This window comes from Thamnophis elegans, chromosome 5 (assembly GCF_009769535.1).
Source record: "Thamnophis elegans isolate rThaEle1 chromosome 5, rThaEle1.pri, whole genome shotgun sequence".
Lineage (NCBI taxonomy): Eukaryota > Metazoa > Chordata > Lepidosauria > Squamata > Colubridae > Thamnophis > Thamnophis elegans.
The window spans coordinates 100,653,166-100,679,104 of record NC_045545.1 but is presented as its reverse complement, the minus strand read 5'-3'; the positions used below and the strand labels follow the sequence as shown (position 1 = coordinate 100,679,104).

Below are 25,939 nucleotides of genomic sequence, written 5' to 3'. Positions count from 1 at the left end.
CTTTCGTTTGCACGGGGGACGTTTCCGCCCTGAGCGTGTTTGAAGCGGGCGCGTTGTTCTCTGCTCCAGGTTGCCTGGAGGCCCTTTAACTTCCTGGCCTTGTTTCTCAGCGCACAATTCTTACTTCGCGCCCCGAGAGGGTCGCCCACATCCCTTAATTTCCCCCCCCCCCCCCCAATTGAGGAGCACCGGCGAGGCCGCGCGCAAACTCCTCCCCTGCGCCGGTCAGCGCTGGGGATCTGGAAGCGCATGTGGGGTCCTTGTGGGAGCAGGAACCCCGCCCCGAGGGCGCCCACGGCAACCCCGCCGCCCTTCTCGCCTGCCCCTCGGCCGGGGACGCCGGAGAGCCTCGCCCGCCCTGCTCGAGAGCGGGAAGGCGCCCTTCCCAGCGCTGCTCCCCCTCCCCGCCCGCCCGCAAGCCCCTTGAGGGCCCGGAGCTCCGCCCCCGCCCTGCCCGAGCGCTTCCCGGGGCTGCCGCTGGGGGCGCTGGAAGCGCGGGAACCCTTTCGGCGCGTTCGACGTTTCCGGCCGGAGCGAGGGGCCAGAGCACCGGAAGTCGCCTACTTCTCCGCAGCCACGATGGAGGCCGGCGCCGGAGCGAAGCGGAGCCTGGAGGAGCCGGACGCGGAGCCGGAGCAGACGGACTCGGAGTCGGAGGTGAGGGCCGGGCCGGGCCGGGCGAGTCGGTGGGAGGTGAGGGTCGGGCCGTCCACCGACCCTTCCCGCCTCGCCTTCCCTGCTGCAGGAGGAGCCAGCGGCCGCGGGCCGTGGAGACTTCGCGGCGGGCTTCGCGTTCTCCGAGAAGGAAGCCGCAGCAGGAGCGGGCAGCGGGGCCTGGGCGGAGGCGCTGGGGCAGATCAAGCGCAAGGTAGGCACCCGGGAACCCAGGCGGGAGCGGGGAGGGCGGGGGGGGGGCGGTGGAGGCCGCGTCAGCCTCACCTCTCGGCCCTCTTTTGCCTCGGCAGCGCTGCGCCACCAGCTTGGATGAGAAGATCGCGACGGTGAGGAGGCAGCGCAGAGCTCAGGTCAGAAGCCGCTCGCTGCGTCGCCCCAGAAGGGCCTGCCCTTGCGGCGCTTCGCTCCGGGAGGAGGAGGAGGAGGAGGAGGAGGGGGCGCTTTGGGCGCAGGGCTCTGGCGCGGGTGGTTGAGCAGGAGGCCTTTCGCTCTTCCGCAGGAGAAAGCGACCACAGATGGAGAAGCAAAGAGAGAGGGCGGAGAGACCACCCAGGAAAATGAGGCAAAGGCCGGGGACAGCGAGGAGGAAGAGGAGCTGCGGTCGGAGCATTCCTCAGCGGATGAGAGCGTCTTTGCAAAAGCTGGTAACTGACCTTGGCATTGAGGGAGGCCCTGCCAGGAGAGACTCCTCGGTGGCCGGTCTTGGAGGAAAGCGATCTGCTGATTTTTATAAGCTGAGCAATTGCCAGAGATCAAGTATAAGATGCACCGGAGTATAAAACGCACCAAGGTTTTGAAGAGGCAATTTTTTAAAAAAAAGTAGGTAGGTAGGTAAAGGGATAGAGAAAGAGAGAAACAAAGATAGAGAAATACATTAGGTAGGTAGGGGGGGAGAGAGAGAAATACAGTAGGTAAGTAGGGAGACAGAGTAGGTAGGTATGCAGGTAGATAGAGGGGGGAGTAGGTAGGTAGGTAGGTAGATGTTTCCAGGTGTATCTATGTGCTGGAGAAGGAAATCGCTAACAATCTGCAGCACCTAAGACTTTGTTTCTGCTGGCACAGCATTTGATGAATGTAATTCTCATCAATCAGTTAAAGAGCTTTCCAAAAGGGAAAAAAAAAGTTTTTGCACTCTGCTCAACAATGGCCCATTTTTGTTTTTTTAAAAAGGCATGAATAGCCTTAGGGGGGCTTGCAGAATGCTCCTGGGAGGGTGGGGGGCGTTTTCGTGAAAACGGGCCCATTTTTTGTCAAAAAGGTTGCATGCATAGGTTTATGGAGGCTTATAGAGTGCTGCGGGGGCAGGGGGGGAGACAGCTGGTATTTTGCTCATTTCTGCCCTCCCCAGCCCCCAGGAGCTCTCCGAAAGCCTCCATAAGGGTATGCATGGCCATTTTGGTGAAGAGGTGGGGCTTCAGGAGGCAAAAAACGCTGTATTCGACGTATAAGACGCACTCAGATTTTCAGCCTCTTTTTTGAGGAAAAGGTGTGTCTTATACTCTGAAAAATACGGTATATTGTAGGGCATAAAGGACAAAGTCATGATGAAATAGGATTAGGAAATTTGTGGTTCAAAATATTGTACGTTATGTTTGAAGCCATGAGTTATTTGTTCGGGGAATTGCATAATGCATAAGCATCAACTTAAACTGAATTTGGATTTAACAGATGCAGTACAAAGACAATCAGCTAGTACTTGGTATTATTTCATAAACGGTAGATTAATTATATGATCAATAGCTCAATTTCATTTGTTGCGTACAAAATTGCTCTTGTATTTTCTAACGGAAGTACTCAGCAATTGCTTTTTTTATAGATACCCTAAAGCTGAAGCAGCGGTGGAAACGGAAGCATGGCGAAAAGGAGGTGAGCATTAGTGGGGTGAAATCAGAGTAAGTTGGAGGCCTTTGCTCTGTGCAGCCTGTCAGTTAGATAGCCGTTGGCCATTTTTTTTTTGTATCACAAATTAGCTTGGTTTTGAGCTACTGTGCATGTGCTTGATCATTGTGACTTGTTTATAGCTTCAGTGTTGCGCATGTGCCAGAACCACTGATTTGATGGCAAAGAATAGTTAAACTTTGTGCAAAGTGTACGAAGCAGGGCTACTAGCAGAGATCTGCTTCTGTGGAATATGAATGGAGGTTCACATTCTTGTTTTTTTCCTCCGGCCTGGTTTTTAGGAAGCCACACAATTCTTTCAAGAAGACGCTTCGCAGTACGATGATAGTTTGTCCTTCCAAGACATGAACCTCTCTCGGCCCTTGCTGAAGGTATCCTTTTGAAATGTGGGCTTGAGGTGTCTTGTATGAATAAAGCTCTAATCTGAGGTGTGTTGTCTGAAGATCCAGCATTGGGATACGTTGCTTGGTGGGGAAAAAGTCTGCCAGCAGCATAGAAAAGGTGGCTGCTTGGAGTAGAGTGAAGTTCTGGGCCCTTCCCAAGGCCTTCCAGCAGAATAAATCAGGAAAGTGGAAGGGGTTGGAATGGCTATTTTTCAGCCACTTTCCTCTTGGGCAGAGTGCATTCCTCCGATAGAAATGGGAAATGTTAAGTAATTAAAAGATACAAATGTTTAATATGATGCTTAAGCACGAAAGCACTTTGGCATAAGCGCTTTCTAGTGATCTAACCAGGTCTCTACCGGGAGTCTCTGCTTCAGGCGTCTGCCTACTGACCTGCGTCTCTGTTCTCAGGCCATAACCGCCCTGGGCTTCAAGCAGCCTACCCCCATCCAGAAGGCCTGCATCCCCGTAGGACTGCTGGGGAAGGACCTGTGTGCGTGTGCTGCCACAGGAACAGGTGTGTTGCGCCTAGCCAGTGATGGGAATGGGTTTGAAACGACTTCTGGCCTCCTGTGGATCTTAACTTTTGCCTGCCATTCAGGAAAGACTGCAGCCTTCATCCTTCCTGTCCTGGAGCGCCTGATCTACAAACCTCGCCAGGCCCCTGTCAGTCGGGTGTTAGTGCTGGTGCCAACCCGGGAGCTGGGCATCCAGGTGCACTCGGTTACAAAGCAGCTGGCTCAGTTCAGCAGCATCACGGTGTGCCTGGCAGTGGGTGAGTGACCCAGCGGTGGGCGTTTCCATGGGCAGCTTACTGATCTGCTTGTTGTTTGGGAATCGTTGGGCTGCCCGTCGTTTGCATTGTTGTAGGTGGCTTGGACCTGAAGACCCAGGAGGCAGCCCTGCGCTGTGGCCCCGACATTCTCATCGCCACTCCTGGCCGCCTCATCGACCATCTGCACAACTGTCCCTCCTTCCACCTGGGCAGCATTGAGGTCCTCATTCTGGATGAAGCCGATCGGTGAGAGGATGGCCGAGATGCGGGGGCGACTCTCCTCTGGCCCTCAGAGCCCCCTGGCCTGAGCTTTGTGCGGTGGGCCAGGGAGAGGGCTGGCCCAACCTTTGCCTCTTGTTCCCCTTGCACGCCAGGATGTTGGATGAGTATTTTGAGGAGCAGATGAAAGAGATTATCCGGATGTGTGCTCGGCATCGCCAGACCATGCTCTTTTCTGCAACCATGACGGATGAGGTACCTCAGGCGCCTGGCATGGAGGGGGGCGGACGGGGAGAAGTGGGGTGTCCGGTGGGGGCAGGAGAATCCCTCGCCTTGCCTGGCAGGGCTGCCCTGGAGCGGCATCTTCTTCCTGTCACATCTGGAGGGGAGCCTTGGGGCCGCTATTCCTGGGAAGGGGCCAAGGCTGAGGAGCCCTTTCTCCCCTTTGCCAGGTCAAGGATTTGGCTTCGGTGTCTTTGAAGAACCCCGTCCGGATCTTTGTGAACAGCAACACGGAGGTGGCCCCCTTTCTGCGCCAGGAGTTCATCCGCATCCGTCCCAGCCGTGAGGGGGACAGGGAGGCCATTGTGGCAGGTGGGGCTGCTGCTGGTGGTGGTGGTGGTGGAGGCGGCCTCTGGTGGCGGGAGGGAGGCGGCAGTGATGAGTCTCCCTCTGCTCTCCAGCTCTGCTCACTCGGACGTTCCCGGACCACGTGATGCTCTTCACCCAGACCAAGAAGCAGGCCCACCGCCTGCATATCCTCCTGGGCCTGATGGGCCTCCGTGTTGGGGAGCTGCACGGCAACCTTTCCCAGGCCCAGCGGTTGGAGGCTCTCCGGTAGGCAGAGAGTGAGGGAGCGGGGGGGCCGGGGGGGTCGCGTTGGGGGCAGGCCTTTTCAGGGGCTCCGTTCTTTGCAGGCAATTCAAGGACGAGCAGATCGACGTGCTGGTGGCCACCGACGTTGCCGCCCGAGGCCTCGATATCGAAGGTGTCAAAACAGTAAGGCCCCTGCTGCCCCCTCCCCCCCCCAGCCCCCTCCTCCCCATGGGCCTGATGCTCTTTCCTGCCTCCCTTGTACTTGCAGGTGATCAACTTCACCATGCCCAACACCACCAAGCACTACGTCCACCGGGTGGGGCGCACAGCGCGGGCAGGACGCGTGGGGCGCTCCGTGTCCTTAGTGGGCGAGGAAGAGCGCAAGATGCTGAAGGAAATTGTCAAGGCTGCCAAGGCCCCCGTGAAGGCCAGGATTCTCCCCCAAGGTAACAGCCGTGGGGAGGGTTGGGGGGGGGGGCAGGCTAGACTGCCGCTTTGCCCTGAGGGAGTCTGTGGCGGCAGCAGCCTTCCTGTGCCCCACCCCCCCTCCCAGACGTGATTCTGCGCTTCCGGGAGAAGATTGAGAAGCTGGAGCCAGATGTGTACGCTGTGCTGCGCTTGGAGCGGGAAGAACGGGAGCTGCAGTGCTCGGAGGCCCAGGTGAGGGGGGGGGCTCCTGGGCAGAGCGCTCTGCCCACCCAGCGAGGGGGGGAGGGGGGGGCTAGTCTCAGTTTCCAGTTGGGGTTTCTCTACAGGGCTTAATTTAGGAGAAATTCATTCAAAAGAGCGGGGAGAGACCAAGTCCAGGCAGAGAACGACTGCCTTTCAACGCCTGCAGGATCTACCATGAGCAGGGTGGGGGGGTGGGTGGGTGGGGGAGGACTGCCTCAGCTGCTCCACTGGGGGATCAGTAACTTCTTCCCTTTCCTTCCTCCCCCGCTCGCCACGGGCAGGCGAGTCCCAAGGTCCCACCGGTGCTTTGCTTGTCGGGTGAAGACTTTTCCTTCTCCCGCGGCCGCTGACCAGGTCTGCTCTCCTTCCAGATCAACACTGCCAAGCGGAAGCTGGACAGCGGTTCCCAGCAAGCAGCTGGAGGCCCTCCCCGCAGCTGGTTCCAGAGCCAGGAGGAGAGGAAGAAGGAGAAGCGTAAGGGTTGGCTCTGGGGAAGGGCTTGGATCTGTCCATCCAGGCCTGGCCCTGACAACCCCCTCCCCCCCCCCGCTTGCTTTCCCCCCAGTTGCCAAGGCTCTCCAGGAGTTTGACCTGGCGCTTCGAGGCAAGAAGAAGAGGACAAAGTTTGTGAGGGATTCTCAGAAGAAGGTTCAGCCGACGGTGAGCCTGGAGGAGGGAAGGAGGGGTGGCGCTTGGGCCCCTGGCCTCCCCCCACTCACCCTTGCGGGGCGTCTCTCTTGTCGGCAGCCAGAGGAACGTTCCCAGTTTGAGATCTTGAAGGCCCAGATGTATGCCGAGCGGCTGTCCAAGAGGAGCCGCCGGCCCAAGCGAGCCCGGGCCATGCCGGAGGAAACGCCACTGGCGGAAACAAAGGCTGGTGAGAAGAAAACCTCCCTTCCCCTTCTCTAGGTCCAAGGGGGTGCAGAGGGGGGGGGGGGGCTTATATAACCTGGCTTCCTGGCTCTTCTCTCCCCTGGAAGGGCCCAAGCAGCAGCGCAAGAGGACCACATCGGCCTTTGACACGGAGCTCACCAGCACCACCAAGAAAGCCCTCAAGCAGTATCGAGCGGGGCGAGTATTGCTGTCCCGCCCTTGCGATTCCCTCCCTGCGGTGGGGGAGTTCAGGGGGCTCCGGCTGGATGATGCTTCCCCTTCAGTGTGTGGGCCCAGAAGCCCCGCCTGGTGGGTCAGAAAGGGGCCTGGCTGGGAAGTGGAGACAAAAACGCCCAGAAGGCGGCAACAGAGGGAAGGAGGTCTCCTCCTGCCCCTCCCCTCTCCCCAAAGACCCTGGGCGGTTCGGAGGAAATGGCCCCCTCGTCCCCTTGAGGCTCCACTGAGGGCCACACTCTTCTCTGCAGGCCTTCCTTTGAAGACCGCAAGCGCCTGGGCTTCCCAGATAGAAGGAAAGGAGGAAAGTTTAAAACCAAGTCCAGGTGAGGCTCCTGTACACCCACCGGTCCTTCCTTCCTGGAGTCTTCTCTGGCTCTGAGACGCGGCTTGCTTGGTCTTCCTGCAGGTACAGGCGGAAGTGAGCGCACCTGTGAGCCTCCACACAGCAGCCCTGGTGGAATTTGGGAGCCCTTCACATTCGGCCCCCCTGCAGCAGCCTAGCAGTTGGAAACAAGCAGCGGCTGCCGCTTTAGGACTCGGCTGGGGGACTGGACCTCGGGAGGGATGTCAGTTGGGTCTCTGAAGCTTCCCAGGAAGACCTTGAGACCAAATAAACCGTCGTTGACTCACCTGCCTTGCTATGGAGCCCGAGGCTTTTGTGTGATCTTTGCCTAACAGCTATTAAAGGAAGCTCTCTTCATTCTCCTGAAATTTCCAAGAATTTTCAATAGTAACAATGAGGTATTTTGGTAAAATCAGCAGGGGGAAGCTTAGAACTGCTCTCAACAGGTCCGGGCATTGGAGCCACATCCGTTGCCCTGGGATTATTGTGCCCGACTATGGTTTGCAGCTCACCACAAACCGGGCCAGTTTCTTAAGGTTCCTGAGGTCCTTCCCGCCTTAATGGAGCAGCTGGCGCTGTGGGCTTCCACACTTCTTGAGCCCCCAGGATCAGGGCTCTGGCTGGGACGGAGCTCTTTTTGTCACAACACTTGGGGCAGGCCTCTGTATAGGACCCACCCAAAGAGCCGGGGGGGGGCCCTCCCTTCGCACCAGCCCAGCCACGGTCTCCTTTTCGTAGCCAAAGTGGCGCAGTGGTTAAATGCAGCACTGCAGGCTGACTGCTAGATCAGCAGTTCGGCTGTTCAAATCTCACCGGCTCAGGGTTGACTCAGCCTTCCATCCTTCCGAGGTGGGTAAAATGAGGACCCGGATTGTTGTTGGGGGCGATATGCTGACTCTCTGTAAACCGCTTAGAGAGGCCTGAAAGCCCTATGAAGCGGTATATATAAGTCTAACCGCTGTTGCTATTCGTATTGTCTAGGGGCGTGGCCTACTGCCCAACTACCGGACCGGGCGGAGTACCAAAAGCCTATAGGACAATGAAGCAGACCACTAGCTGTCGCTGTCAGTTGCTGGAAATGTAATTCGGGCTGAAACATTTGCTGATATCCATAGGAGTCTTCACCTGACTTTATTGCAAGTCTTCTTCACTATTTTCTTCAGTATTTGGAATTGTTCAAGAATTGTGAACTTTCCAACTATGGCAGCGCTTCAAAATATTAACAACTGGAAAGATAAATCTATACCCAATTGTGGAATGTTCAATGATTGATGTAGGTTGCTTATTAAATGCTGCGGCTTTTAGAACAGCTAAGCAAGATGGGCTTTTGAGGAATTTGATCAGTGGGAGGGGCGTTTGGCTCAATTTAATTTCCCAGAGTTTATGGGGAATGTATCCCTCTGCCACCAGCTCTATAGCTAGTGTGGAATGTGTGCAGGGGGACAGCTGGAGGAGGATTGTGCACTGGCCATTGTTGGCCCAGGAAGTGGGCTGCGCTTGGATGTTACTTCCTGTAACAGAACCTAAAGGCTGAGCTGTAAAGAAACCTTGGTTCTCCCAACATAAACGGACCAATTAAGGATCAGCGCTTCAGCCAAGGCTTTTGTTAGCTACCCAACTAAGCGCCAAGGTCACATCTACAGTCTCTCGGATGAAAAGCTAGCCACTGTGGAAGGAGAGCTCTGACAGAGCTTGCGGGTGCTTAGCAGAAGCTGCTGGACCCTCAACCTGGGGCTCCCACAACATGAAAATTCTGCTTATTTTGACCCCATGGAGTCCTTGTAGCTCTCTGGCCTTGGTTTTCTTGCAGTCATTTCATGTGCACTGAAGACGATGCCCAGTTGGGTCACAAAACATCTGCAAGAAAACCACCAAGAACAGAGAGCACCAAGGACCCCTCATTTCAACCCTGAGATTTTCTTCTATTAGTATTTCAACACTGCTAGCATGGGACCGGCAACCGTTCACCCCAGGCCCAACCCCTCCTTCAAGCTCTCGGGTATTTCAGTACCCAGAACTTCTTCAAGAGACAGATGAAAAATGTGACACAATTATCATGTAGTTTGTTAATTTACAGCCTTGTTGGTATTAAAGCGGGATATGTGCCTGATCTCCAGTGACAGCTTCCAAACATTCTGAGCCAGCAGAGACCCAAACTGCTAACGGTACGACGGGTGATGGCACTGAGAGCCAAAGAGCATTTGTTTTCACTTAAGGTGGTGAACATGCCCGTATTCACCAAGACACGTAGGCAAAGACCTTTTCTCCTAGCCTCTAACAGGAGTTGGGAGGGAGATCATCTCCCCAACCCTCAGTCCTGGCATGCCAGCAGCCGGACCGTGCAAACGAACAAACAGCCCCATCTGTGGGGTGCAGGCAGCACGCAAAACCACACCTGTTCGGTCCGTGGAAAAACCTTTATCCATAGAACCGGTCCCTGGTATCCCAAAGGTTGGGGGAACCACTGATTAGTCCAACCCCCTGCTCAAGCAGGAGGCCCTATACTACTTCAGACAAGTACCATGGAAGCAAGTCCTTCACCATCTTGGTATATGTGCCCTTGGTGGCTATTTGGAAGGCAGGGGATGAGCCCAGGAGGCCAAGATACCCAAAAACATCGTCCCCAAAACACTGTCCACATTTTCTTTCCCCAAACCCACGTCTTACATTGACACCGCAGAAAGAAACGGCAAAGTTTTATTAGAAAGGGCAACATGACATCAAAAAACAGCACATACATACACAGCTAATCCTGCTCCTTCCATCTTGTGATCAACAAGACCGGCCCCCGTGACTCCCACTGGGTTCGGCATGGGTATCAAGGCCTAGGTGGGCGCATGCCAGGAGGAGGGGGACCTGGAAACAAGAGTCACAATTACCTGCGGCCTTTAAGAATGCTGTAGCGCTACTGAGCAATTTGTTTTCACCCCGGCTGCTATCGCAATGGCCTCTCATACCGAGTCAAAATATAAGATAGCTTTGGCAGTTCATCTCAGAATCGAACTCTCTCCAACAAAAGAGGACTTACTATACAAAAGAGGACGTAACTATATTACAACACTTACCCCTCATGCCAGGAGGTGGCGGCCTCATTCCCGGTGGTGGCATTCCCATTGGTGAGCCACGGCCTGGTGGCATCCCCATCGGAGGGCCCATGGGCGGTCTCATACCAGGAGGGGGCCCCATCATTCCTGGAGCAGAGAAACAAAAGGGTCAGCAAGTGGCAGTCCCTTCCCTCCTCCTGCCTCCTCCTAGCCCAGCAGAGACCTCAGAGTAATCCTGCTTTGACAACAGATCCTCACAGCAACGCTCAGATACTATCATTCATCACAGGTCCCATCGGCTCTGTTAGCGAGAAGAGGTTGGGGGCAGCTTAGTCACAACTCACCTGGAGGGGGAGTGCCCCTTCCCATGGGCGGAGGAGGGCCTCCACGGCCTGGCGCGTATTGAGTCGGGGCTCCCGCTATACTGGCAGTGGCAGCAGCGGCTGCAGCAGCAACTGTCCCTCGGCTCTGAGGCGTCATTACCTGTAATGAAAAAACAGTCCACAGAACTTGAAGGTCAGATGACACTCATCTCTGTCCCGTCCACAAGGAGACTCATCAGCTCCAAAGCAGCGTTTGGGCCCGAGGCAGCTCGACAGATGAATGTAGCTCGGCTTACCTGTTGGGATGGTCCACCAACCCCACGCACAGGACCGGCCAAACCTGCAGGCGCTTGGGGCATGGGAGCTCCGGCTGGGACTCCTCGTCCAGCCGCTCTGCCGACACCAGGTCCCCCTGCTGCCCCAGCCAGCGGCACACGAGCAATCCCAGTCTGGAAAAGAGCCAAAGGGTCACCATGTAGCATCCTTCACAAGGCACTGGCCGTGCTCAAGAGCCAAAAGGGTTAGCTCAGCACAGCCGCTCTTCATGTGTCCCTCCCCGGATCGGTTCCTCCCAGGGAGTTTTTCCCTGCCAGGGACCCCCTCGGATCCATCTCTTAACAAACCAGGCCAATTCAAATAGGTCAGGTGTCCCTTGGCAGCCCCCCCCCCCCGGGCGCCCACAGCAGCAACGACCAGCAAGCCGGCCTTGAAGCTCGGGGACCCCGCCACAGCCCTCCTCCCTGCCCCGCCCGGCTTACGTCTTTGGGGGGCGGCCCCTCCACGGTCATGGAGACCAGGTTCTCGCCGCGGAGCAGCACCAGGCCTAGCACGCGCTTCTCCTCCCGCTCGGGCTGCTTGGAGTTCTTGGGCCTGCGGGCGAAGAAGAGGAAGAGGGACAAGGAGGGAGGGAGGGAGGCGCCGGTTGACGCGCGTCTCCCCCCGCCCTCCCCTCCCCCGGCGGCGGCGGCGGCGGCTTCCTTACTTGATCTTGCGGAACTCGTCGCAGTCGCAGAGGATGAGGTTCATGTGCTTGTCGAAGGCCTTGAAGGTGCCGATGAAGACGCGCCCGTCCTGCAGGATGCACCGCATGCGGTAGTCGATGTGCTGCAGCATCTTGCTGCTCTTGCCCACCGTCTGCGGGGAGAAGGAGGAAGGGGGGGGGGTCAGCGGGCGAGGGAGGCGGCCCGGCTTCCCCGTCGGGGCCCCCGCCGAGCCCGGACTCACCATGGTGGCGGCGTCGCGTCTCCTCTCTCGGCCGCCGCGTTTCCCGCTGCCTCGCGAACCGCCAACGCTCGCCCGCTTCCGCCGGAACCGGAAGAAAAGTGCAACTTCCGGCCCCGCCGCCCTCCCTCCCTCCCTCCCTCGTCTCGCGGCCGCCGGGCGCGAGCGACGCCGCGGTTTCCATGACAGCCAGTTCTTCGGTGACGACCTCGCCGATTCACCAATGGGAGAGGGCGCTGGGGGCGCCTGTCCCAATCCGCGGGAGAGGCGGGACCAAGGGGGGCGGAAGGTCGTGCGGGAGGGGAAGAGCCGAGGCCGGGAGGAGCGCGGAGCCCAGAGCGGTGGGAGAGGCCGCCCCGACCGCCTAGCCCAGCCCCACCCCGGGAGGCGCTCCCGGGCAGGTGAGGACGCGGCCAGAGAAGGTGCCGGCAGGCCTTCCGCGGAGGGCCCGCGGGTTGGCGCCCCGCCTCGCTCCAGCCTCCGCGGGGGGGCCCGGGCCCCGAGGGGTGGGGGGGGGGTGGAGGCCTCCTGGCCGCGCTATCCGGAGGGCCTGGGGGGGGGGGGGCTCGGGGGCGCCGCCCAGGCCCCGGAGGCTCTGAGGCTGGAGTGGGGGGGGGTCCGGGGGGGTCTGAAGGCCGCGTAAGGGAGCGCTGCAGCTGCAGCCCGGCTTTTCGGCATCGCTTGCAGGGCCGTCTCGGGGCTTCCCCGTTTCCCCCTGGCCGGTCTCAGAAGGCCCCCCCCCCCCCTCACCCTGGAGCGAGCCCGGGGCTCTCCTCCTCCTCCTCCTCCTCCTCCTCCTGGCATCCCGCCCCCCCCCCCCCATTTCCCTCTTCCCAGCCTCCGAGGGGATCCGAGCGCCTGAAAGCCGCCGAATCTCTGGCTGGATTCGGACCTCTTGGTCGATCCGTTTCACGCCCAGGAAGTGCAGCCGTGTAACCGCTAAGGCTCTTCTCTGGCTCCGCTTCGGTGGCTCATTGGAGGCGTCCCTGGTTCCTTGTGTTCCGCCTCGTGTGATGAGGGTCTTGAGTAGGAGCCCGAATAGCTGCCGTTCAGGCCCTTCTGGTGACTGGCTGGTTTTACTGCTTTCCATACCTGTCCAAAGTAGTTTGGAGACGGGAAGAGCAAGAGGCTGGCCCTCCCCCCTTCATTTTGCACCCTTCCTTCGCTCCGTCTCTCTCGGCTTCCCTCCTGGGGCTTCCAGCAATGGTCCCTGTTTATGAAGGGCTGACCAATTACTGCTGCTGGGCCCAAAGGAGCTTGTTCCGGAAGGGCCATCGGGGCTCCTTCCCCCTCAGCAGCCAGTAAGCTGCAGTCATTCGGCCAAGGATGGCCGGAAGGCATGTGCTGTCCTGCCAGTCCTGGGTCCTCTTGCTTGGGGGCCAGCTGTGCAGGTCAGCCCAGTTGGCTTCAGATTGATTTAGACTACGTCCACGCGTACCTGTGCTGCGGAGGGGTTGATGGGGAAGCATAGGCGGCAGACGGGCCTACGTCACGTACTCCCCCCCCACACACACACAAAAGCCTCGATGATGATGATGATGATGCCGTGCGTGGAGACGCGCTGATTGGTTGACCAGACTTCCTGTTGGGAGGCATGTGGAAAGTGGGGGCATTTGAGTGACCAAAAAGAGCAGCTGGAGGAGAAACCTGCCATTGGAGTGGGGAAGCATTGAGGCTGAATTTGTTTCACTGAGTGCCTCCCCTCCCCCCACCCGTCAACCTGGGGGTTTCTGACCGGGGTTGCCCTCCGCAGTGGGGGGGCAGGGGGATTCTCTGCGTGTTGTGCTTCTGAAGTCCAAGTCCCGGTCTGGCTCTCCTCGGCTTTAGTCACCCCTGGATTCCGGATGCTGCCATTTCCCCACAGCCCCTCAGGGTCAGGATCATTCAGGTCCACCTGCCTCCCTCTGGAGCTGAGAATTTCCTCATGGGGCCCAGCCGGTCAGATTGTATCCCCACCAATGCCCCCCTCCCCATTCTATGTGCCCCACTGAAAGGTCTGCAGTCCCATCACTTCGGCTGTACGTGGGAAGCTGCCAGTGCCAGGTGGGGCCCAGAGAGCGCAGCCGACCCAGGCCCTCGACTGATCCCTGGGCTGGAACCGGGAAAGGGCCTGCGGTGGAAAAGCGGCCCACCTGCTAACCCTTTTCTGCTATGACAGGTTTGGAGGGCGGTCCCCCTTTCTAACGAGAGAGCTGGATCTCCCTAGAGATGCCTCCTCCTCCTCCGGACATAGTCAAGGTGGCCGTGGAGTGGCCTGGTGCCAACGCCCAGTTGCTCGAGTTTGACCAGGTGAGAGACGGGGTGGGCTTTGAGTAAAGGCTGCCCAGGTATTGGCAGGGGGTGGGGCCTGGGCAGTGAGCCACAGCAGGGTGGCTGTGGATGATGGTGGGGACAGGCAGAGCTTGGTCCAGAGACGCCGCCTAGTTCACCGTTCTCGCACTTTTCAGAAGCGGCCCCTGGTCTCCATCATCAAGGAAGTCTGTGACGGGTGAGTGGCAGCCAGTCAGTCCAGCCGCCTTCTCCTCTTCCTCAGCTTCTCAGCTGGGACGAGCTGTTCTGACTGAGGCTTCCCGAGAGAAACTCCTTGTCCCGACAAAAACCCTTTTGTCACTGGGAATTCTGTTCATTCACATCCAGCAAAGTGTTTCGAGGGAGGATTTACAGTCACTCTGGCTTGGAGAGCTGCCAGGTTGATCTCTGCAAAACTTGGCCAGGAGCCTCAGAGGGTCACGAACCAATGAAGCGAACTAATTGTCTCTCCTGCAAACTCCACTCCCCTTTCGCTCCTCTTTTATTCCCTCTGGGAGGGGGCATTTATTGTTCACCTGGGGCCTTACTCCCAAGTGGACCCCTTGTTCTTTAGCTCTTCCCTTCGTCTGGCAGCTCTGCGCATGCGCACACTGGGAACAGGCTCCAGCTGTTCTTCTGCCTCACTGATCTCCGAAGGCAGCTGATAACTGGCATACGGCCCTGGCCCCCTCTCTGCCTCCGACACAGAGCCCTCCTCAGAGCCTTCCCCAGACTCCAGGACTGCCCCGTCTTCCTCCCCAACCTCCTCACTGTCCGAATCTGCTGCCAGCTCCACTGGCCACTGGTGGGCCACAGCACCTCCCTCCCACGTGAAGGAAGGCCCAGGCTGGGAGGCTCAAGTGCTTTTCCTGCCTTGCTCCCCTTGCAGATGGTCCCTGCCTAACCCTGAATACTACACACTACGCTATGCCGACGGAGCACAGCTCTACATAACGGAACAGGTAGGCGGGCGATCCTCCCTCTTTGCAGGCCTGGAGCCCAGCACACAGACACGCACGGAGCAGCGTTAAGCCCGCCTTTGTCTTTGTGCACTACAGACGCGAGGCGACATCAAGAACGGGACCATCCTCCAGTTGGCGGTTTCTCCAGTAGGTTTGGGCTGATGCGACTTGGGGGGGGGTGGGGCTCTTTTTCCTCCCCCCTCCCCTCCCCTTGCCAGTTGCAGTGTTGAGGACCTGCTCTGGCTCCCTACCCCCCCCCCCGAGCGAGAGGAGGAGGGGCTCCCGATGCCTCCTTTTCAGTCCAGGGCTGCCCGCCAACTGATGGATCGGACCCAGTCCTCTACCTTGGAGGGCCGCCTGGAGGCCATGAAGGAACTGGCCAAGCTCTCGGCAGACGTCACGTTCGCCACCGAGTTCATCAACATGGACGGCATTGCGGTGCTGACCCGGCTGGTGGAAGGCAGCTCCAAGCTCCTCTCTCAGTAAGCGCCCGGCTGCTCTTCCCCTTCCCCCCCCAAGGCCTTTACAGACACTCCCAGCATTTCAGAGGATTGAGCCTCCGGTTGCTCCCAGCCCTCACTGCTGTCGAGGAGCGGCTCTCTGAGTCCCTCGGGAATAGGGCGGCATACAAGTTGAATAAAACCTAAACCTAAACCTCTCCAGGGGATGCCAGGAGGGGCACGGAGGCAGTCAAGCCCGCTTAGTGCTTTCCCGTGGGGGAAAGGGTGGCAACAGGGTCCTAAGGCTTCTTCCTTTCCTAGAAGGCCCAGGAAAAGGCGAGAGAAGACGGGTGCCACCTAGTGGCCCCTGAGGCACCCGCTACCTTTAGCCAGCACTGCAGTCCGTGGAGGGTGAGCTCAGGGGCAGCTAGAGGAGCCCCCGAGGCTTCCATGGCTGAACTCACCAGCCTCCGCCAGGGCCCAGGTCCGCAGGAGCCCCCGGGCAGCAGGGTGACCTCCTCCTTGGCCTATTGTGGCTGGCGAGAGCGGGGGCAACGGGGCCGTGTCAGAGAAGAGCCGGAGGGGTTGAGGGAGGCTGAGAAAGAGCCGAGCAGCAGCCTGAAGACAGGCTGGTGGTTTGTGCCTTCCCCTCCAGCTACGGAGAGATGCTGGCCTTCTCCCTGACCGCCTTCTTGGAGCTCATGGACCACGGCCTCGTCTCCTGGGACACCGTCTCCATCGGCTTCATCAAGCAGGTGCCGCCCGCTGGGGGGAGAGAGAGAGAGAGCAGGGGTGTCCTGGGGAAGCGGGCTGGTGCTGACGGGGAGCTTGCTCTGCCGGCAGATCGCGGGGTATGTGAGCCAGCCGACGGTGGACGTCTCCATCCTGCAGCGCTCCCTGGCCATCCTGGAGAGCATGGTGCTGAACAGCCAGGCCCTTTATCAGAAGATCGCGGAGGAGATCACGGTGGGGCAGCTCCTCTCCCACCTCCAAGTGTGAGTCCCCCAGGGCTCGGGGCTCCCCCCTGTCCGCCCCCTGGCAGGGCGGAAGAGCTGGACCGGTTCTCTCTCTGGGTCTCCCTGCAGCTCCAACCAGGAGATCCAGACGTACGCGGTAGCCTTGATCAACGCCCTCTTCCTGAAGGCTCCCGAGGACAAGAGGCAGGTCAGTGGCCGGCAGAAACCGGGGAGAGGGACGGCGGAGGCAGGCTTTGCTCTCTTCCCCTGGGGGGGTGGGGGTGGGACGCAGGTTAGCCTGGGCGTGCATCCCCTCCCGTGAAAGGCTGTGTCCCCCTCCGCCTTAACCCCCCACCCCCTGCTGACTCAGTCATCAGCTGTTTCTGCCTTCTGCCCCCAGGAGCCGCTGGCCAGCCCCCTGGACCTGCCCTGCACCGTACGTCGATCCCTGTGCCAGGGAAGGGACGCCTGGCTGGCTCCGAATGTTCCCTTTCAGGATGTTGGGGTGCACGGAAGGCATTGGAGGAGCAGGGGGGGGCGCAGGGGAAGGCAGGAGGCTACTCCCGTTGTGGGGTCTTCCCTGGTGGGCTGGGGAGCGGCACAGGTGGGGGGGGGTCTGGAAGGTGCCCCCTCTGCCTCCCTTCCGCTCCCAATTTCCCAATTTCCCTTTTGCCTTCCTGGCAGGAGATGGCAGACGCCTCCGCCCAGAGACAGCTGCGTTCGGCCATATTGACGGTAAGGCCCGGGGTCCGAGAAGCCCCCCCTCGGTAGCCCTGCCCCCCATCGGCCTTCGCTTAGGCCTTGCCATCCTGCAAGGCCGCTTCCCCTTGCCAGCTGGCGGGCAGTGTGGCGCCCACAGCAGCCTGGGCCGGTTGATGGCTGCGAGGTGGTGGGAGCTGCTCCTCCTGACCGCCTTCTCCCTCCCCAGCACGTCATCCGAGGGAACCGCCCCATCAAGACCGAGATGGCTCACCAGCTGTACGTGCTTCAGGTCTTGACTCTCAACCTCCGGGAGGAGCGGATGATGACAAAAATGGACCCCAGCGACCAGGTGGGGGGCAGGGCAACCCTGGGCGGCCTTCCGGGAAGGGTCCGGCTGCCGCCGCCGGCCGGCTCAGCTTCCCCCCTGTCCCAAGCAGGCCCAACGGGACGCCCTCTTTGAGCTGCGCAGGATCGCCTTCGAGGTTGAGGCCGAAAGCGGCGGAGCAGAGAAGCGCAAGGCCATTTACTCCAGGGACTACAAGACCCTGGGCTTCACGGTCGGTTGGCAGTTGGCGGAGAGGGAAGGCCGGCTGGGCTGCCAGTCCAGGGGTCAAGAGAGACCCGTTTGTTTCCGCAGAACCCCGTCAATCCTGCCCTGGACTTCCTTCAGACCCCGCCAGGCATGTTGGCCTTGGACAACATGCTCTACCTGGCCAAACATCATCAGGATGCCTACACCCGAGTAAGGGGCCCGGCTCCCACCCCCACCCCCCCACGGAGGAGCTGCGCAGGCAGCCGCCCGGGCCCCACTCACTCCGGGCCTCTCTTCCTGCCCCACAGATCATCCTGGAGAACAGCAGCCCAGAGGACAAACATGCCTGCCCCTTTGGCCGCAGCGCCATTGAGCTCACCAAGATGCTGTGCGAGATCCTGCAGATTGGAGAACTTCGTAAGTGGAGTCTGGTGGCCCTCCCCCACTCCCAGGGGAGCCATTCGGGGCCAGAGCAGGCGCTGCTCTCTGGTCAAGCTCTCCCCTTCTGCTCTGGGCCCCGCAGGGCACCTTACCGGTGGCGGCCCTAGGGTGGGTAGGCGGGGTTTGTTTGCGCATGGAGGGCTGTTGGGCTGCCATCAGCTGGGGAAGGGTCCCAAGAGTCGGTGGGAAGACCAAAGCTCTGCTCTGCCACTCAGAGTCCTGGGGTGGCTGGGAGGATCCCTGTGTATCAGCCGGGAGGTTTTTGTGCCGTTTCTCACAGACACCAACTGCCCTTCCTGGTGGTTTTCTCCTGAGGCCCCCAGGCAGCCTGGGAGTCTTTGCCCCAGATCTCCCCCTCCCTCTCAAAAGCCTGGGGGGAAAGGGGGCCACCCCGGCCGCTCTGACAGCTCTCTTTCTCCCCGCCTCCGCAAAGCCAACGAGGGCCGGAACGACTACCACCCCATGTTCTTCACGCATGACCAGGCCCTGGAGGAGCTCTTCGTCATCGGCATCCAGCTGCTGAACAGGACCTGGAAGGAGATGCGGGCGACGGCCGAGGATTTCCACAAGGTGGGTGGGTGGTCTGTGTGGAGGGGCCCACCTGGCCTCCTCCTCCTCCTCCTCCCTCTGCAGCCCTGCAATGCCTCTGCCCCTCCTCCTCCTCCTCCTCCGCCAGGTGATGCAGGTGGTGCGGGAGCAGATCACCCGGGCGCTGCCCGCCAAGCCGCCCTCCCTGGACCAGTTCAAGGGCAGGCTGCGCAACCTGGCCTACTCAGAGGTCCTGCGCTTGCGCCAGTCGGAACGGATGAGCCAGGACGACATCCAGTCCCCGCCCATCGTGTGAGTGCCTCGGGGGTGGGGGCGGTGGAGGGAGACTCCCACCCACCCCAACCCTCTGATGCCCCTGCTGGCTGGCCTTCCCCAGGGAGCTGCGGGAGAAGATCCAGCCGGAGATCCTGGAGCTCATTAAGCAGCAGCGCCTGAACCGCCTCTGCGAGGGGAGCAGCTTCCGCAAAGTGGGCAACCGGAGGAGGCAAGGTGAGCCGTGGGGGGGGGGGGGGCTCTCATGGTGGGGGGAGGGAAGTGAGATGGGGGGGGGCCTTGCCGAGACCGTCTCCCCTGCCTTCCTTGCAGAGCGCTTCTGGTACTGCCGCCTGGCCCTGAACCACAAGACGCTCCACTACGGAGACCTGGAGGAGAACGCCCAGGGAGGGGCGACCCTGGAGTCGCTGCAGGAGAAGAGTAGGCCCGGGGGGGGGGGAATGGCTGGGAGGGGGGGGAGCTTGGCAGGGCTCCAGCCCCAGGGGTCTGTCCAGATGAGCCCTTGGGGGGAGGGAGGGAGGGCATGATTGCAGCCCCTCTTCCTTTAGTCCCCGTGGCAGACATCAAGGCCATCCTGACTGGGAAGGAGTGCCCGCACATGAAGGAGAAGGGGGCGCTGAAGCAGAACAAGGTACGGGAGCCCCCCCACCCCACCCCAGGGCCTCTGCCCAGGGACAGAGAGGAGGGAAGGGAGAGGCCTGCCCCCACCCTCACTTGGTCACTGGCTTCTCTCCCCATCCCCAAGGAGGCCCTGGAACTGGCTTTCTCCATCCTTTATGACCCGGACGAGGCCCTGAACTTTATTGCACCCAATAAATACGAGGTGAGCAAAAGAGAACGGACGGGGGAGCCCAGGGCTGCCCAGTCGCCCCCTGCTCTTCTACTGGCCCGGCCAACCTTCCCTGCCCAAGGGAGGGCCCCAGCGGCTGCTTCCCCAGGGCTGGGAGGGGGCAGCTGTGCGGAGAGGCCGCCTGGTCTGACCCTGCAGACAGAAGGAATTAAAGCTTCACCAGACACCCCCCTTGAAGAGGGGAGACTCCGCCCCCCGCGCCATTGGCTTCTCTGCTGGACGGCTCCACTTTCCGACCTTCGGCCGGTCGGTCCTTCCTGGAGAACTTACTCTGGAGCTTGGATTCCTGGCGAGGGAGCCTGGACAGCCTTCAGAGGCAGACGGACAGCTGGAGCCTGTTTCTTAGGAGGCCCCCAAAAGAGCTCTTCCTCCTGGGCTCCCTCCCTTCAGGCCCCTCAGAGGAGGAGCACCACGTTCGTGCCCACCCCCCTCCTCCAAACAGACTCAGAAGGCCCCCCTGGCAGTGGCGGCCTCTGCTTTCCTGGCAGAAGCAGCGCCTTAAATGCCCCCCTCCCCCGTCCTGGTAGCAAGCTGTGACCCAGGGGTTGGGCACCCCCGATTTAGAAGATGACTGTTTATCACCCCCCCTTGTGCCCCCCCAGAAGGCACAGCTCCTCTCCTGCTGAACTCTCGGGGTTCAGTCCCTGCGAGGGAGGCCTCCTGGCTCCATTTCAGAGGCTCCTCCGGGGACAGGAAGACTCGTTTGGGTAACGCTGCTCTTCCCTCCCTGCTGCAGACAATGGGGGGGGGGGGCAAGAGAGCATCAGCTGCCCCTCCCTCCAGGATGGCCCTTCAGAAATGCCAAGGCCCTTCAGAGAGCAGCCTTTTCAACCGCCCGCCTTCCTATCCCATCGCCCGCTGGGCTTGCTCCAGTCGGGATGGTGGTGTCCGGAATGGGACGTGGGCTCCCCGTGGGATTTGTCTGGGATTTGACCAGCCAAAACTGATGGAGCGAAAGCCCCCCTTCTCCCTCCTCCTCCTCCTCCCTGGTCTTTATAGCAGCAGCAGCAGCAGCTCTGCCCCATTGCTAGTTGAACCAGGGGAAGAAGATGCAGATCCCTCCCTCGGAGACCGGGCCAGCTCTGCCCCGTCCTGCCCTGGGGCCTTTCCCCTACTCGGCAGGGGCTGCTTCTCTGCTCCCGGCTTCTGTTTCCAAAGTGGGGAAACGTCCTGGGCTGCGCCGGGGCTTTTGCGGTGCTTGAAGCGGGCCGGCGGAAGGGCCGGGGCTGCCGCGCTCCCCGCCCAGCCTGAGATGCGCTTTCGGTGCCCGCAGTTCTGCATCTGGGTGGACGGCCTGAACGCGCTGCTGGGGAAGGAGATGGCGAGCGAGCTGACCAAGAGCGACCTGGAGACGCTGCTCAGCATGGAGATGAAGCTGCGCCTGCTGGACCTGGAGAACGTCCAGATCCCGGAGGAGCCGCCGCCCGTCCCCAAGGAGCCCAGCAGCTACGACTTCGCCTACCACTACGGCTGAGCCTCCCCGCACTGGCGTCGGCTGGACCTGGCGCGCTTCCCCCCATTAAAGCTCCTCCTCCCCACCCCTCCAGCCCGGCTCCGACCTCTTCTTTGCGCCGCCGTCGGCAGGGGGCGCTGGGGGGGGGGGGAAAGGGAGCGGGCGCTCTAGTCGCGCGGCCTCTATGGGCCGCGGGGCGCTTCCGGCCGGCGCGATGGCTGGGGCTGGGGCGGCGGGGCGGGCGGCGGCGCTGGTGCTGCTCTACTACGGCTTCTCCATCGGCATCACCTTCTACAACAAGTGGCTCATGCAGGTGGGGGCGGGGGGGGAGGGGCCCGGAGGGGAGGGGCGGGCGGGCGCCGGCTCACCGCGTGGCCTCCCTTCCGCGCAGAGCTTCGCCTTCCCGCTGTTCATGACGCTGCTGCACCTGCTGGTCATCTTCGTGCTCTCGGGGTTGGCCAGGCGCTGCTTCCGCCGCTGCTGCCACTCCGCCGCCGCCGGCCGCGCCCTCCTGCCCTGGCCCGCCTACCTGCGCCAGGTGGCCCCCACAGGTGAGCGCCAGCGCCGCCGGGGCGGGAAGCGGGCGGTCTCTCCCCGGGACCAAGCGGGGCACTCACGACGGCGCCTTTCCCCCTCGCGCGCAGCGCTCTCCACCGCCCTGGACGTGGGGCTGAGCAACTGGAGCTTCCTCTACATCACCGTCTCCCTGTGAGTGCCGGGGAGGGTGGCGGCGGTGGTGGGGGGAGGCCGGGCGGGCTCCAGGGGCGCCCCTCACGCCCCCTCCCTCCCTCCCCCTCCGGCAGCTACACCATGACCAAGTCCTCGGCCGTCCTCTTCATCCTCCTCTTCTCGCTGGTCTTCAAGCTGGAGGAGCCGGTGAGACGCCCCCCCCCCTCCCCCCCCCGTGGGCCCCCGTGGGGGTTTGAGCCCGGCGCCTCCGCCCGCGGGTGACGCTGCTGCTCCTCCTCCGCCTCTTGCCAGAGAGCCGCCCTGGTGCTGGTGGTGCTGCTCATCGCGGGGGGGCTCTTCCTGTTCACCTACAAAGCCACCCAGTTCGACACCGAAGGCTTCGCCATGGTGCTGGGCGCCTCCTTCCTGGGGGGCGTGCGCTGGACCCGGACCCAGATCCTCCTGCAGAAGGACGAGTTGGGTGAGTGGGTGAGAGAGGGGCTGCGGGAAGGCCTCCCCCTCCCTCCCTCCCCTCCCCTCCCCTGACCAGCCCTGCCCTTCCCTTGCAGGCCTCCAGAACCCCATCGACACCATGTTCCACCTGCAGCCGGCCATGTTCCTCAGCCTCTTCCCCCTCTTTGCCGTGTTTGAAGGTCAGCGGGGGGGGGGGGATGGACTCACTGGGGGAGCAGTGACCTCAGGCCACCTGGAGTGGGGAGCTGTTAGGAGGCGCCATGAAATGTCTTCTGAAACTATCCTGGGCGAGACGTCTGGGGAGAAGCCCCTTCAGCAGCCCCCCGTGGAGCTCAGCTACTTCAACCCCTGCACCCTCCCAGGCTCCCCGCTGCAGCTTTCCAGCCCCACGGCTACCCTTCCCTCCCCCACCCCCACCCCACCGCACAGCTCTTCCCAGCCTTCCTAGGATCTTCCCACTGAGGACGATCCTGTGCTTTGATCCCTTGTGACCTACTGGGGTGCCCAGGTCCTTTCTGCAGGCCCCCTGCCTCCCACAGTGCTTTGCCCGGCCTAAACCTTTGACTGCCTTTTTCCTGCCCGGCCAGAAGAGCCCGTCGGTCTTCCATGAAATTCGCCTTTATTGCAGCCCTCGAAAGCAAGGCCCCCCAACCCCCAGGCCATGGCCCACTGCCGGGCCACCCACTGGTCCCAACCGGTCCATGGGAGAAATGGCCAAGCTCCCCTTGCCTGAGCCGAGGGGGCTGGTGGTCGCTCGCACAGTCCCATTCGCACCAGGGGAGCTTCACGCGTGTCGGGCAGAAGGAGCCCCTGTCGTGTTTGTCTGGCTCTGCAGCTTAAAATATGTTTTCCTGGGGTTGCACAGCTACGGGGGGGGGGGGGGACGACCCAGGCAAGGGCCTCCCTTCCCAGAGGCTGTGACGGAGAAGCACCTAAAGAGCCCCCCCCCCCAACATGGTTCCCAACCTGCCAGCCTTTCAGGCGATCTGGCCTGTGCTGGGGGTGGGGGTGGGGGGCTTCTGCAGATCTGCTAAAGGGGGGGTTCCCCCTGGTGGGATCCCCTCGGGTCTTTCTTCCCTCCCCCCCCCTCTGAGGAAGGAGCAGCAGGGGAAAGGCCCTCCGGCTGACTGTAGGGCAGGAGGCCTTGCCTGCCCCCCCCCCCAACCCTCTGGGACCTGCTTCCGGATCAGCCGGTGGTGGATCTGGGTCTGCAAGCGAGCCCCCTCCCTCCCTCCCTCCCTCCCTCCCTGTTTCCCCAGGTCTCCCCTTGTCTGCGTCAGAGAAGCTGTTCCGCTTCCAGGAGGGGCGGCTGCTGCTGGAGCTGCTGGGGAAGCTGGTGCTGGGCGGGGTGCTGGCCTTCGGGCTGGGCTTCTCCGAGTTCCTCCTGGTCTCCAGGACCTCCAGCCTCACCTTCTCCATTTCGGGGATCTTCAAGGTATTTAGTGGAGGGGGGGGCTTCTCCAGCCCCTCCTCTCCTCAGTGGATCTGAGGGCCCCCAGAGGAGGAGGGGCCGGTTGCCTTGTGCGCTTCCTTCTCCCCACACAACAACGGCTGCCTGTGTGGCTGGGAGGCCCCCTGCCCCCCCCCCCTTTCTGTCCCCCCCAGGAGCTGCTCAGAATTCACAATTCCCCGTAAGCAGAAAGAGTGGGAACCGGAAGGGTGGGGGTTGTTTAAGGCTGTCAGGGGGACCCCCAGCGGAAGCGACCGAGCTTGCCCCCCCCCCCTCAGCCGCCTCTGGCAAAGGGACCTCGGGCCGAGTTGACGCGCTGCCTTGTCCCCAGGAAGTCTTCACCCTCTTCCTGGCCGCCCACCTGATGGGAGACCAGCTCTCTCCCCTGAACTGGCTGGGCTTTGTCGTCTGCCTGCTGGGCATCTCTCTGCACGTGTCCCTGAAGGCCCTCGGGGGTAAGGAGGGGGGGGCGCAGGGGAGGTGCAGGGGACGCTCTCTCCGTGGGGGCCTCGAAGGGCAGCTAACCCCTCCCTCCCTCCCTCCCCCGCAGGGCCAAGCGGCACAAAGCACCCCCAGGGGCCTGGCTCCGCTGCAGACCTGGAGCTTCTGCTGCTGCTGGATTCCCCGGAGGAGGAGGAGAAGCAGGAGGAGGAGGCGGCCGGGAGTGCCCCTCTGCTCTGAGCCACCCCTGGGGTGCTGCTGGGGGATGGGGGGGGATGGATTGCTGGCTGGGGCAGAGAGTTTGGGGAGGGAGGGGGCTGGGCAGCAGGGCTGCTTCCGCCCCTCTCCCAGCCTTTGGTCGGCCTCGTGCCCCAGACTGACCGGGCCAGAAGGGTCAGGCCCTGGGGAGGCCTCCCGTACTGAGCACGCCTTACTACCTGGCACCTCGGCAATGACTGCGGACGGCGAGGGCGGCTGCTTGGAAGGAGGGTTGGGCACCTGCCAGGAAAACCTGTGGCGGAGATGCTTCGACGGGTCGGAAGTGCCCCAGAAGAGGGCGGCCTCCCTTTCCCTCCGGTGACCCCCCCTGGGGGAGACGTTGCTGTGGCCCAGGCCAGGAGGGCACCTGCGCCAAGATGCCCCTGAGCATTCAAGAGGAAGAGGACTCCGGGAGTGATGGCCGGCCTGGAAAGGGGCAGCCAGGGGGCTGGACCTGCGTGCAGGGAAGAGCTCCCCTGGTACGACAGCCGGATGCCCGTCTCGGGTGGCCTAGACTGAAGTGCCCACCTTAGTGAGGGCCCAGGGCAGAGGGAGGCGGGGCCTTGGTGGGCTCCCCTGCTGCAGGAATCTATGGGGCCAAAAGAACGCAAGAGCCCCAAGCAGAGCAAGGGGGCAGCCTGTAAAGGACAGAGGGCGCTGTTGGCACAGCAAGATCCGCCAATAAATTGGCATCCAAATCCTTCCACCAAAAAGGAGTGTGTATCTGACGAACGTCTATGGGGGGGGGGACTGATCTGCCCCATGACAGGCGTCTGTGGGGTGGGGGAGGGTGCTGGGGCTTCCTGTGGCCAAAGGGCAGCTGGGACAGGAGCAGCAGGTAGAAAATCCCATCCAGTTAAACGCTCTGCTCCATTGCCCACCAAAACAGGGTTTCCCCCCTTCCCAAAGGAGCCACTTTGGCCGCACTGGCCCCTTAGGGACACCGAATGGTGGAGGGGCAAGTGGGGGCTCTGGGGGGGCTCTCTTGGGCGCTTCTGAGGCTCCGTCAGAAAGTCCTCGGGAGCCCAGTTTGCCCCAGTGAAAGCTCACCGGTTTTCCAGGGCCAGCGGTGCCACCCTTTCCTGCTGCGGGGTGAGGCTGGTCCGAGGGCTCTATGGGTGCCTGGGCAGCCCAGATCTGGCCCAGGGGCAGAACTGCCTAAAGCCAGCCCTGGCCTCCAGCACCCCCATTTCCTTGTGGGAGAAGGGAGGGGTTTTTTGTTCCTGCCTCCTCCCCTGAGCTTCGGCCACAGCGGTTCTGCTCGGGCCCGCAGGCAAACTGCCATTGATAGTTGAAAAATATTAGATTGATATTTAAGTTAAATATTTCAATTGATTGATAAATGATATTTGGGGAATGCTTCATAAGGATGCTCATCGCTTTCGTGACGCCAAGCACCTGCGGCTGTTTGGCCCCCAGCTGGGTTTTCCGGGTATGAAGATAACTTTGCAAAGGAGCCACGGCTGCCGTGGGAGGAATCTGGACCAGCCAGGCTGCCTCGCTCTGGGGCTGTTCACCACCCTACAACTGCCTTCGTTCTGCCCACGTGGGACGTTAAGCCTGGAAGGAGCCTCCTGCTCCTCACATTGGAACTTCCCAGGAGGAGTATTTGCGGGAGGGGGGGGGATATTGTGCCCCACTGAGCCTCCCTTCACGGCCACGGGACAGCTGCTGGCGGTTCCTCTCATGGTCCACCTGCTGGAGGGGAGGGGTGAAAAGA

General features: G+C 61.3%; 4 protein-coding genes across 5 annotated transcripts; 3 read left to right on the top strand and 1 right to left on the bottom strand.

The window, feature by feature from the left end:
• Nucleotides 1-150: 150 nt before the first annotated feature.
• DDX27 (DEAD-box helicase 27) lies at nucleotides 151-7,260 on the top strand. Its single transcript, XM_032217944.1, has 21 exons — nucleotides 151-657; nucleotides 746-868; nucleotides 966-1,025; nucleotides 1,175-1,319; nucleotides 2,492-2,541; nucleotides 2,856-2,945; nucleotides 3,369-3,474; nucleotides 3,559-3,732; nucleotides 3,828-3,978; nucleotides 4,107-4,206; nucleotides 4,404-4,545; nucleotides 4,635-4,788; nucleotides 4,869-4,950; nucleotides 5,036-5,213; nucleotides 5,321-5,427; nucleotides 5,811-5,913; nucleotides 6,005-6,099; nucleotides 6,187-6,316; nucleotides 6,420-6,510; nucleotides 6,798-6,872; nucleotides 6,956-7,260. Exons 1-21 carry the CDS (start codon nucleotides 250-252, stop codon nucleotides 6,969-6,971), a joined length of 2,580 nt encoding a protein of 859 aa, XP_032073835.1. The 5' UTR covers nucleotides 151-249; the 3' UTR covers nucleotides 6,972-7,260.
• A 2,313-nt stretch (nucleotides 7,261-9,573) lies between these two features.
• SNRPB (small nuclear ribonucleoprotein polypeptides B and B1) lies at nucleotides 9,574-11,596 on the bottom strand. Its single transcript, XM_032218154.1, has 7 exons — nucleotides 11,484-11,596; nucleotides 11,242-11,393; nucleotides 11,018-11,129; nucleotides 10,556-10,708; nucleotides 10,281-10,419; nucleotides 9,958-10,083; nucleotides 9,574-9,748 (listed from the first exon to the last, which is right to left on the bottom strand). Exons 1-7 carry the CDS (start codon nucleotides 11,484-11,486, stop codon nucleotides 9,711-9,713), a joined length of 723 nt encoding a protein of 240 aa, XP_032074045.1. The 5' UTR covers nucleotides 11,487-11,596; the 3' UTR covers nucleotides 9,574-9,710.
• Nucleotides 11,597-11,755: 159 nt separating this feature from the next.
• Nucleotides 11,756-21,020, top strand: ELMO2 (engulfment and cell motility 2). Of its 2 annotated transcripts, XM_032217605.1 has the most exons (22): nucleotides 11,756-11,881; nucleotides 13,639-13,769; nucleotides 13,928-13,968; nucleotides 14,659-14,731; nucleotides 14,828-14,878; nucleotides 15,032-15,213; nucleotides 15,827-15,926; nucleotides 16,015-16,166; nucleotides 16,257-16,335; nucleotides 16,528-16,563; nucleotides 16,812-16,862; nucleotides 17,056-17,178; nucleotides 17,267-17,386; nucleotides 17,467-17,571; nucleotides 17,670-17,778; nucleotides 18,236-18,372; nucleotides 18,479-18,642; nucleotides 18,728-18,840; nucleotides 18,937-19,044; nucleotides 19,173-19,255; nucleotides 19,370-19,447; nucleotides 20,748-21,020. In XM_032217605.1, exons 2-22 carry the CDS (start codon nucleotides 13,689-13,691, stop codon nucleotides 20,946-20,948), a joined length of 2,187 nt encoding a protein of 728 aa, XP_032073496.1. In that variant the 5' UTR covers nucleotides 11,756-11,881; nucleotides 13,639-13,688; the 3' UTR covers nucleotides 20,949-21,020. The 2 variants fall into 2 exon arrangements, with proteins under 2 accessions (XP_032073496.1, XP_032073497.1); XM_032217606.1 differs by lacking the exon at nucleotides 18,937-19,044.
• Nucleotides 21,021-21,139: 119 nt separating this feature from the next.
• Nucleotides 21,140-24,823, top strand: SLC35C2 (solute carrier family 35 member C2). Its single transcript, XM_032217607.1, is given in 11 exon segments — nucleotides 21,140-21,240; nucleotides 21,319-21,478; nucleotides 21,572-21,635; nucleotides 21,731-21,803; nucleotides 21,909-22,001; nucleotides 22,003-22,077; nucleotides 22,166-22,214; nucleotides 22,217-22,249; nucleotides 23,330-23,505; nucleotides 23,852-23,975; nucleotides 24,071-24,823. Coding segments are annotated over 11 exon segments (1,077 nt in total). The 5' UTR covers nucleotides 21,140-21,141; the 3' UTR covers nucleotides 24,202-24,823.
• The last annotated feature ends 1,116 nt before the right edge of the window (nucleotides 24,824-25,939 follow it).